The following is a 12,216-nucleotide window of genomic DNA, read 5'->3' on the forward strand; positions in this document are numbered from 1 at the left end:
TGGCTTAAAGCTCAACATTCAGAAAACTAAGATCATGGCATCTGGTCCCATCACTTCATGACAAATAGATGGGGAAACAGTGGAAACAGTCAGACTTTATTTTTTTTGGGCTCCAAAATCACTGCAGATGGAGATTGCAGCTATGAAATTAAAAGATGCTTACTCTTTGGAAAGAAAGTTATGAACAACCTAAGCGAAGTCGCTCAGTCGTGTCTGACTCTTTGGGATTCTCCAGGCAAGAATACTGGAGTGGGTTGCCATTTCCTTCTCCAGAGGATCGTCCCAACCCAGGGATTGAACCCGGGTCTCCCGCCTTGCAGGCAGATGCTTTAACCCCTGAGCCACCAGGGAAGCCCTGAACAACCTAGATAGCATATTAAAAAGCAGAGACATTACTTTGCCAACAAAGGTCTATCTAGTCAAGGCTATGGTTTCTCCAGTGGTCATGTATGGATGTGAGAGTTGGACTGTGAAGAAAGCTGAGTGCTGAAGAATTGATGCTTTTGAACTGTGTTGTTGGAGAAGACTCTTGAGAGTCCCTAGGACTGCAAGGAAATCCAACCAGTCCATCCTAAAGGAGATCAGTCCTGGGTGTTCATTGGAAGGACTGATGTTGAAGTTGAAACTCCAATACTTTGGCCACCTCATGCGAAGAGTTGACTCATTGGAAAAGACCCTGATGCTGGGAGGCACTGGGGACAAGAGGAGAAGGGGACGACAGAGGATGAGATAGCTGGATGGTATCACCGACTCAAAGGACATGAGTTGGGGTGAACTCCGGGAGTTGGTGATGAACAGGGAGGCCTGGCATGCTGCGATTCATGTGGTCGCAGAGTCAGACACAACTGAGCGACTGAACTGAACTGAACTGACCTGGAATATTATTGTTTTCCTTTGGTGGTATCCTGTTTCCTTGACTTTCAATGTTCCTTGAAGTTTTATGTTTCTGTCTTCATATTTGAAGTAGCAGTCACTTCCTCCAGTCTTTACTGACTGATTTCAGGAGAGAAATAACTCTCCTTCAGCCCTGTTAGGAATTCTGAGACTTTCTCAGACTTTCTATTGCCTGCTCCATACTTTTTACTACCTCTTATGGCAGAATTTTTAAGCTTGTATACCTTCTCTTGATCCTGCAGTATACCTGGGTGTCAACAGCCTCCCTTTTACTTTCCCAAGAGAAGTGCTCAAAGTTTAAGCTTGTGGTTTCTTTTTGGCCCACAGAGTCAGACCTGCTTTGTTTTGGGTATGTGCTCATTATCTGCTAAAGTGTGTTTTCACTATGATTGGAAGCATACACAGGGAGCTGGCCATGAAATGTGTATATTTGTGTTTCTGTGTGTGTGTTTGTGAAGTGCTTGGAGTAGCTGTGCTGGTTGGGGAAATCTGTGGGCAAGATATCCCAGTGACTCGTAGGTAAGCCTCCAGAATGGAATCTGTGGTGCGGTTGGAATCATTCATGTCTCTTTGATGACTTCTACTCCCAGATGCTGTTCTCCCAGCTGCTCACTGCTCCCAGCCATGCAGCTCATGACTCAGTATGCTGGATGAGACCAGAGAGAAATGGGCCTCCAGGATAGTGTCCCACATAGGTGAGGGAGCCAGGTGCTCACTCACATACCCTCCCTTTCCTCTGTGGGATAAATCACAGGCCAAGAAGAGTTCTCTTAGACTGAGTTGTGGCACCTTCGGGGAAATGTGATGAGGGTGAAGTCAAACTATTCCTTTTCTCCTCTCCAATGTGTCCAATCTTGGATTTTTTTTTTTTTTTTTTGCTCCGGTGGTATATTGGGGCTTCTCCACTGAACTCCTGGGCTTCCATAAAGTAAGTAGCTCATTGTTCAAGTGAGTATTCTATAGGGACTCCTGGTTTGTGGCCAAGAGGGGCTAGAGCCAGTTCATGGGCCATTCAGGGTCCATAGCTGGTACTGGGGTCTGTATGTCCATTCCCCTTGGCATATGGAGCTGGATTCTGCTGCTCCTACAGAGGCACCTTTGTCCCTGGATGGATGCCAAATTATTGTTGTTGAGGGGGACATGTTAGTGAGGGACATCTTATTTGGCCATCTTGGTAATGTCAGTCTCCATATATTACATTTGAACAAGCACCAGCTTAGGGTCAGAACAACTAGGGAAGCTGTAAGTGGCACTTCAGAGCAGGGAGACATTAAGGCCACCTATTATAACAAATGCACTGGCATGCTATAATTATTTTGTAAAATTTCAGGACATCTAATTTACTTGTTTTTGATAATTGGAAATGTTTTATATTTTCCAGCTATCTAATATACATTTATGTATTTTTTCTGAATATTGTTTAAAAAAGCAAAGGAGAAAATCAATAGTAACAAACAACTACAAAAGAGATGAAGTTGCTATGCAAACTCTGAGATCCCTGGATTGGAGTTAAGTTTTACTTTTATGTGTGCATGTATTTTTCAAATTATGTTGGATTTTGTTTTCAGTTGTGCTTATAAACTTTTGAGGATCAATAACCCTTAAATTGGGCTTCGTTGGTGGCACAGCAGTAAAGAATCCTCCTGCAATGCAGGAGACACGAGTTCTGTCCTTGGGTTCGGAAGACCCCCTGGAGGAGGAAATGGCAACCTGCTCTAGTATTCTTGTTTGGGAAATCCCATGGACAGAGGGACCTGGCATGCTACAGTTCATGGAGTTGAAAAGAGTTGGACATGACTGAGCAACTGAGCACACAAACTCACACGTAGCAGTTTATAAACTTGGGCACAGTTTCTAGGTGTTATTACTTCTTATAGACATTTGTATAAATGAGTATTCAACTGAGATTATTTACTGCTACTGCTTTTTATTATTTGTGTCCTGGGAAATTAGCATCAATTTAATACTACCATATTTCATTGTAGGTTTTTGGCATGTTCTCTTTTAGAAAAACTTTCATTTATATTTTCTATGTTAAAGGCAAAAAGTTAGTTTATAGTACTGAGAACCAGGTGGTGAAATCAACAAGTTCTCTGTCTTTGATCTTTTCCCATGTCTGCAGAAACCCAACATTCATCCATTTGAATGACCAGCATAATTTAAACACTTAGTAAGAACAAGTTAGCAGAACCTGAGAATAAAGAGAACTTGTACATTTTCAGTGATCTCCTGCAAGTTTCTTTGGGAATTTCATCTAAAGAAAATCAAGCATAAATGTTTGTTTTAAGTGAGAAACAAACTCTTGTCAGTAAGTCTCATATTTATTTAGCCAGTGAGTACTTATGTAGCTGTAGAATGTATCCAGTGTGTTGGGGGTGGGGAAGATACTTCTGTTATGGCTCTTTTTTTTTTTTAAAAAAGTTTATTTATTTATTTTTGATTACACACAGGCTTTCTCTAGTTGCAGTGAGTCGGGGCTACTCCCTTGGTGCACAGGCTTCTCATCGCAGAGGCTTCTCGTTGCAGAGCATGGGCTCTGGGGCACAGGGGCTCAGTAGTTGCAGTTCTTGGGCTTAGTTGCCCAGAAGCTTGTGGGATCTTCCTGGACCAGGGATCGAACTTGAGTCCCCTGCATAGGCAGGTGGATTCTTAACCATTGAACTACCAGGGAAGTCCCTGATGTGGCATTTTAAAATCAGTTTGAAGTCATAATGCCCATTGGAAACTAAAATTTACTTGCACTGCTAAAAATAATCCGTAAGATATTTCATTTTCTCTTGTAATGAAGACATATGTCTCAGCTACTAGATCATTGCCATAAAAATGTTCAAAATAGGAAACAATGTTTCTTGAGTGAATTTGGTGGTATGAACACTAGAATAGGAATGATAATTTAGAAGATTTTTTTTGTGAGACATTGTCAAGAATACTTTAAGAGACAGCTCTACTTGTAACTTGGATACACAGTCATTTTACTGATAAATGAGAAATGACAAGGGAAGAATCAACTACTGACTACTCAAATTTTCCATAAGTACAATGAAATTTTAGTTTTTAAAATTTAATGTAGGTATTTTCTTCACATATTTATTTTCACAATTCACATGAAGTCAAGCAAATATCTAAGATATCATGCAAAAGGTATTTAATTAAGAAATGAATGATCTTGTAAGGATTTTTTTATTTTTTGTCACTCAAATGCTTTCTGTCTAATTGAGAAAAGAAATATTAAGCTATATTAAGGTTCAAATAAAATGGTGAGTAAAACTTTTGTGCCTTTTATAAACTGGGTGAACACTGGATGATATTCAACAATTGGGATTATCTCTCTTATCTCTATTACCTGCTGCTAAGTCGCTTCAGTTGTGTCTGACTCTGTGCGACCCCATAGACGGCAGCCTACCAGGTTCCGCCGTCCCTGGGACTCTCCAGGCAAGAACACTGGAGTGGGTTGCCATTTCCTTCTCCAATGCATAAAAGTGAAAAGTGAAAGTGAAGTCGCTCAGTCGTGTCTGACTCTTCGCGACCCCATGGACTGCAGCCTACCAGGCTCCTCCGTCCATGGGATTTTCCAGGCAAGAGTACTTGGAGTGGGGTGCCATCGCCTTCTCCATCTCTACTACCTTAAGGCCTAATAGAATTAGAAATATTTTATGTACATTTTAAGATTATGATTTCTTTCAGTCCTTTATCAGCTGAGTAAGTGTGAATGAGTGTGTAATTCTCATATGGCAAATTTAATGGAACACATTTACATTCCTGTGTTCTGAGCCAGTTTTGAATGCTAAATATTTAGGTATAGATATTATATTTTTTATAAAGGACAGTTTAGTCTTATAATCAGGGCTTTATATTTTATCTTTTTTTGTCGCATTTTCCTCCTCTATCTGTAGAGCAATTTTATTAGTTTTATATAGGTTTCCCTATATAGGTTTTAGCGGAGAAAGCAATGGCACCCTACTCCAGTACTCTTGCCTGGAAAATCCCATGGACGGAGGACCCTGGTGGGCCGCAGTCCATGGGGTCGCTAAGAGTCAGACACGACTGAGCGACTTCACTTTGACTTTTCACTTTCATGCACTGGAGAAGGAAATGGCAAGTGTTCTTGCCTGGAGAGTCCCAGGGACTCCAGTGTTCTTGCCTGGAGAGTCCCAGGGACGGGGGAGCCTGGTGGGCTACCGTCTCTGGGGTCGCACAGAGTCGGACACAACTGAAGCGACTTAGCAGCAGCAGCAGCATATAGATTTTAGACAGTTTTCCATGGAAAACTTTTACCTACCTTCTAACTATCAGATATACCATCACCTTATAGATTTAATGACACTCTTTCTTTTGTGGGGCCTTAAAGGAGCCATAAGGAATGTCCCAGTTTATTCGTTAACCTGGTTTCTCGGAATCTTTTAAGATCCTCTAAATTTTTATACAGATTGTTTTGAGAAGTTTATAGAAAGTCAAGGAACTCTCTACTTATATCTCCCTTAAATTCTCGTTGACCATCTATTTCTGAATTTCCAGTATGTGGATACCAGTGTTATCATACGATGAGATATAGAAGAATAAATTTAGAGAAAAGGTATTTTGTAGCACTATCTTAAGCAATATGGTTATAGACGTATAAAGGTAATAAATTATTCCGATTGACCTTAGTCCACATGACTTTCTCTTTCCAATTTGTAGTATATTTCCAGGCTTCTTTTCTGTCCATTTTTAGACAGGGATTACAGCTGATCAGACGTTCTGACTGTGTCTGTAACTGCCAAGAGGTGTTTTGGTGGGTAATTCCTCTGATTATGACACTTTAAACTGTTTTGAATTTAATGTACATTATGTTGATGAGCAGGGAGGCCTGGCATGCTGCAATTCATGGGGTTGCAAAGAGTCGGACACGACTGAGCGACTGATCTGATCTGATGTTGATGAGAACTGGATTGGTTGTTTAAGGCATTGAGATTCATTTCTAAATAAACTACTTCATTTCCTTCTAGAACATCCTTTTGCTATTGTGCAGATATAAACATGGTCTACTTGTATTAAATATATGTAGGCAAAATGTTTTTTAAAAATTGAAGATATACTTCTGTGTTTACAGAATGCATAGAAAGAATTAATGCATGATTATTAATACTAATAGAGGAATGTAGAGAACATAATTTATAAAAAACAGAAGATAAGTTTTAGAATATGTTTTATTTTTTATTATATTGGCACATGAAATGATGAAGCCACATGGTGAAAGTGGTTCTGAAGAACGTGAAGGTTCTCATTTTCGTCTCATGACCCAGAGTCTACTACCTTTCAAAATACTCAAAATAATACTTTATGCTGTGTTACAACTTCACTTGGTTAAACTTTCACCTAAAGCTATTTGTTAGGTTGTTATGGAGAGTAAATAAAAGCAAAAAGAAATAACATAGGACTTAAGTGAGCAAGAAAGGATCTGTTCAGGTGGTATGGAAACCAATCCAGGTACAAGCAAAGATGTGACTTTCTAGTGAAAGGCATGGGAAGAATTAACTGGCTTATTCCAAACAGAGGGCAATTCTTTATGAAGTATGCTTGAGGATATACTTGACAATAAATTTGACAGCTAGCATGGTCTCTTTACATGTTGGCTTTATCTGAGATTCTGGAAGGAGAAAACCAAATCTTCCTTTATCTCGGAGCTCAAAGGCAAATGTGTGTTTGATGCCCAGGTTGTAAGCCCAGTCTAAAGAAGAACCTGATGTTGGGTCTGTAAAACATAAGCAGTAAATATTTAATTAGAAACAAATGTTAACATTTTTTTGAAAAAGAAATTCACCGGTGTAAAATTAGCAATGAAAAATAATTATATGTACAATTAATTGCAGTAATGAATGAGAGCAGTAGTCTGCAGTGTAGTGCATGCCTGTGTGTTCAGTCATGTCCAACTCTTTGCGACCCTGTGGACTATAGCCTGCCAGGTTGCTCTGTGCAGGAGGTTGCAGTGCTGAGTAAAAAATAATCACGGCTTTAGAATCCACCACATGCTTTAAATATGTGCTGTATATTCAGGATTACATTTTGCTTGGATCATTTTGAGTCTAAATTGAGTTCGTCTTCTGGGTGCATGTTGTCATAGATGGAGGTGGTCTGAGCAAATGCAAGCAGTTGAGGAGACTAACTCAGGAGTGGATGGGTCACTGAAAACCCACCAGGGAGGACAATACATACAAGATTCGAGAAATTAGATTCCTTCTAATAGTTCAGGTCTGTTTCCATTTATGTTGCTAGGATAAAATATTTCATAGTTAGGAGAAAGTTTAAATCAGTTATTTTAAGGATGTGTTTAATCCCCCTAATCCAACATTTCCATGTCAGTTTTTGTGAAATTTTACTAAGAATATTATTTGTTAAAAAGACCAAAAATATAAACATTTAGAGGTTATATATAAGCTTTATATAAGTGTATGCTAAGCTGCTAAGTCACTTCAGTCGTGTCCGACTCTGTGTGATCCCATAGACGGCAGCCCACCAGGCTCCACCGTCCCTGGGATTCTCCAGGCAAGAACACTGGAGTGGGTTGCCATTTCCTTTTCCAATGCATGAGAGAGAAAAGTGAAAGTGAAGTCGCTCAGTTGTGTCCAACTCTTCGTGACCCCATAGACTGCAGCCCACCAGGATCCTCTGTCCATGGGATTTGCCAGGCAAGAGTACTGGAGTGGGGTGCCATCGCCTTCTCTGATATAAGTGTATATAAATGCTATAAATACATTTTTGTACATTTTGACTTACATAATAGAAAAATATATATTTTTTGTATATAAAATTACTTATGTTTTAGAAAAAGTAATGAGTTTAACTGACACTAACATTTTAGATTTGAAAGATAAGAATTCAAAGTTGTGATGAAGTAGAGAAAGAATATTTTGTTAGAGAGATAGGGTTTGCTTTAAAGTTATTCAATATGTATTTATCAAACCTTTAATATGTGCAATGCACTTTACTGGGAACTGTAGAGGGTGGGTGGTATAGGGTACGGAGATGAAGAAGATACTATTGGTGTGTTTGGAACTTCGAGTTGGTGGGGAAAGAAGTCAAATATGCAAATCAGTAGGAAAATCCCATAAACAGAGGAGCCTGGTGGGCTGCAGTCCATGGGGTTGCTAAGAGTTAGACACAACTGAACGACTTCACTTTCACTTTTCACTTTCATACATTGGAGAAGGAAATGGCAACCCACTCCAGTGTTCTTGCCTGGAGAATCCCAGGGATGGGGGAGCCTGGTGGGCTTCCATCTATGGGGTCACACAGAGCTGGACACGACTGAGGCAACTTAGCAGTATCAGCAGCAGCAGCAGCAGAGATGTGGCAGACTATTAAAGAATCATAGGAAAGGTATAGTATCTTGTGAAGATTCAGAGGAAGAAAGCTATTAGGCCTGGTGAAGGGGATGACATTTCATGCTCAATACCTGCTGAAATACCACTTTCATGATGGAGATTGTATTTGGAGAGAGCCTTGAAGAAAGTCTAGTATTTTTCCAGATGGGGATTGAAGAAAGGCATTCTAGCCAGTGAACCACAAGGATGGAAAGCATGGAAGGGTTTAGGGACCAGTGAGATCCAGCTGGACTAGAAAACGGAACAGCAAGAATTTGTGGGCAAAGTTCAGAAAGCTTGTTAAGTCAGTAAAAATGTTTTGTTTGGAAACCAATTATAGCCATTTCAGTGCTGTACTTCCAACGGCACTGGAAAGAGACCAGTTAGGAGGTATTGTGGAGTGAAAGCCTGAACTAGCATAGCGTCACCACACAGGGAACAGAATTGATCGGGCTTGTAAGAAAAGCCGGAATGGAAGAGTCATAGAATTTGAAGAAAATGATAGATATTTCAATCTGGGTAGCTGGAAAAAATCCACATGCTATTAACAGGAACAGAAATTCAGAGAGAGCAGTGATGGGGAAAAGAAAGGGTAAAGCAAGGAAGACAAAAGGATATGTTTAGCATCAGTTAGGGGATAGGTTCCTCCTACTAGGGATCTGGGAACCGGTGGCAGAACACTGGGGAGCTGTGTGGCCTGTAACAGCCAGAGAAATACCATCGGGATGTCCAGCCTTGACAAAATGCAAGAACCCTGTCTAGCCCTGGGGTAGAAGGTAGGGGGAACTCCTGGGCGGGGCTTGTGCAGGATCTCTGAGGCCATAGTTGGCTTTGTGTGCTTTTCCCCCTCAGTTCTGTGCACAGCACCTGCCAAATACACAGTGTTTGATGCAGAAGGATATGTGAAGCCTTGCTTATGCATTGACATGTGAATTGGAAAGTTTGGGAGGTTGATGAAAGCCAGGGGTTGCTGCCACCTTTCTCTTACTTACTGTGTCTTAAAGGAAGGTGTCTGGGAAAATGGATTTGGAAATTAACTAGCAGAAGCATCCTAAGTGAAATTGGCTTATACACACTTGTTCAGGGTCATTATGTCTTCTCGGTGGATTGATCCTTTTATCACTAATGTTCTTCTTTGTTTCTATCAAATTTCTTTGTTCTGAAATTTACTTTATCTGATGTATAGTATAGCACTCCTTTGGGTAATGTTTGCATGATATATCTTTTTTCAGCCTTTTGGTTTCAACCTATGTTATATATGACGTGGGTTTCTTGTAGCCAATGTATTGTCATATTTTTCTGAACCCACCCTGCCAATTTCAGCCTTTTAATTAATATATGTAGGTAAATTATTGCTATCCCTTAAATCTACAATCTTACTATTTGATTTTTGTTTGATCCCTCCCTTTTTCATTCCTCTATTTCTTTTATTGCCTTATTCTTGGTTACATGAATATTTTTAGGGTTCCATTTTGATGTATTTATAATATTGTTTTTGAGTGTATCAATTTGCATAATTTTCTCAGTGGTTGTTCTATGTATTACAATATATACACATAATTTATCACAATCTACTGGTATCAGTGTTTTAGCATGTCAGGTAATATATAGAAATCCTATTTGCCTTTAGATTCTTTCCCCCTTCCCACTTTTAAAATATAATTGTCTCAATTACTTCTCTACATATATTAAACTTCACATCAGATGGAGTTATATTGATTCAACTATTCATAAGGAGAAAGATAGTCTATTTATCCTTCATTCATTCCCTAATCTGTTGTTTTTCTTTCCTTTCCACAGTTTCAGGCCTTTTGTTATTATTTATTTCTTATTTGAAGAGCTTTCCCTACCCATCTTTAAAGCGTAGGTCTGCAGGTAACACATTCTCTTAGTTTTCCTTTGAGAATGTTTTTATTTCTTCTTCATTTCTGAAGGATGTCTTTACTGAATATAGAATTTATGATCGATAGTTCTTTTAGCACTTGAAAAATGTTATCCGTTCCTTTTGACCTTCTAGGTTTCAAATGAGAAATCTGCTGTCATTTGAATTGTTTCTCCCCCTTAGATTATTTCTGTCTCACTGCTTTCAAGAGTTTTTACTTTGTCTTTAGTTTTCAGTACTTTCCTTATGGTGTGGCTTGATGTGAGTTTCTTTGAACTTATTCTGTTTGTGGTTCAGTTGTTTCTTAAGTATGTTGGTATATGTGTTTAGGAAATTTGGGAAATTTCAGTCTTTATTTCTTCAAATATTTTTTTCCAACCTTTTCTTTTTCTTCTCCTTCTGATAATTGATGACATGAATGCTTGATCATTTGTTATTATGCCACAGGTCCCTTAGGCTTTGTTTATTTTTTTTTTCAACTTATTTTCTCTCTTTAGATTTGTTAAGTTCTATTGTTCTGTCTTCAAGTTAACTGATTCTTCTCTACATCATATTCATTCTGCTATTGATCCTCTCCAGTGAGTTGTTAAAATTTAAGTTGTTGTGTTTTTCAGTTCTGTAATTTCTATTTGCTTCTTTTTTATAGCTTGCATTTCTTTCATGAGATTTTCTAAGTTATCATTTGTATCATGGCTATCTATAACTGCTCATTGGAGCATTTTTATGATAATGATTTTGAAATTCTTGTCAGATAATTCTAACAGTGAAATCATCTCTGAATGACATTTGTTGATTGTCTTTTTTCATTCGAGCTGTGATTTTTTTTCATTTTTGTCAGGGTAAGTGATTTTTGACTGTATCTTAGACACTTTGGCTACTATGTCAAATCTTAATGGAAATCTATTTTAGCAGGCAGTCACCCTGTTTAGGTTTAGCATACAGGCTCTATTCTTCTTTAGTGACTTCTGGTTCCAGTGTTAATATAGTTTTCAGAGCCTTTGACTTGCTGTTTTCATCTCGTTGGTTCCTCTGATGCTGCTGGGCTCCCACTGATCCCCATAGGTAACTGCTGCATGAGTGAAAGGTGATCTCCTGGCTGGGCATCTGAAGCCTCTAGATGGCAAATGCAGGCTTCAGCCTGTGAGGGTAGAGAGCACTTCCCTCTCTAGAAAAGAATAAGGAAGAGGGGGTGCCTGAAGACAGAACCTGGTGAAATACCTGAGTAATATCTATTTTGGGGAAAATAGCTGCTTTGGAGGCAGTCAGCAGAGACAGAGTAGAAAAGAAGAAGGAAGAGGCAAACCAGGTGAGTTTGGTGTCAAGGAAGCCAAGGGAGTGTCAAGAATGGTGTATTAACAAGGTCCAGTGTTGCAGGGAATTTTTGGGGCATGTTAGCTGAGATAAATACACTAGCTTTAGTGATCAAGAAGGCTGCCATTTTCAGCTAGAGTTGAGTTTAAGTTTATTAGAAAAAAAAGAACATAAAGGTAAGAGTTCTATAGCAATGGAGGTAGGGAAAATAGGGGTTGTGTCTTGCATGATGATTTAGAGTGTGCTACTACTGCTACTGCTAAGTCGCTTTAGTCGTGTCTGACTCTGTGCGACCCCACAGATGGTAGCCCACCAGGCTCCCCCATCTCTGGGATTCTCCAGGCAAGAACACTGGAGTGGGTTGCCATTTCCTTCTCCAATGCATGCTAGACATTTCAATAAACGTGGCCAATTTCTAGCTGTACCAGCCTTCCATTTGCAGTTAATTAAACTGCTGTGATTTTAAAGAGTTAAAGAATATGGATATTCCATTTTTACAAATTTACTTTATGTGACATCTCTCATTAAGATTAATGGTGGTGATTGAGAGTTTATGTAATTTGTGATTTTGTGATGTTATTGAGTGTAATACATTTTATTTTATGATACCACTTTTTGTATCTTTGAAACCTTAAATTTGCAAACAAAAACTATATTAAGACATAAAATAAATACAACATTGAAAGCTTTTTACTTGTTAAGAATATATTATTATACAACTTAGTAGAACATGTTGCTTAGCCTTTTATTTATCTCCATCTGTACCCACTAGAATATGTGGATATATTT

General features: G+C 38.9%; 1 protein-coding gene across 3 annotated transcripts in view; it reads right to left on the reverse strand.

The window, feature by feature from the left end:
• Nucleotides 1–6,062: 6,062 nt before the first annotated feature.
• Nucleotides 6,063–12,216, reverse strand: part of CPA3 (carboxypeptidase A3) — a 32,159-nt gene continuing 26,005 nt past the window's right edge. For 2 of the 3 annotated variants that reach the window (XM_027543856.1, XM_027543847.1), the window contains one exon: nt 6,063–6,625. In XM_027543856.1, the coding sequence (XP_027399657.1) occupies nt 6,438–6,625 (188 nt within the window). In that variant the 3' untranslated portion in view covers nt 6,063–6,437. The remainder of the gene's footprint in view (nt 6,626–12,216) is intronic. The other variant, XM_027543865.1, reaches the window with a different exon arrangement.

Source organism: Bos indicus x Bos taurus, chromosome 1 (assembly GCF_003369695.1).
Source record: "Bos indicus x Bos taurus breed Angus x Brahman F1 hybrid chromosome 1, Bos_hybrid_MaternalHap_v2.0, whole genome shotgun sequence".
In the NCBI taxonomy this organism is placed as follows: domain Eukaryota; kingdom Metazoa; phylum Chordata; class Mammalia; order Artiodactyla; family Bovidae; genus Bos; species Bos indicus x Bos taurus.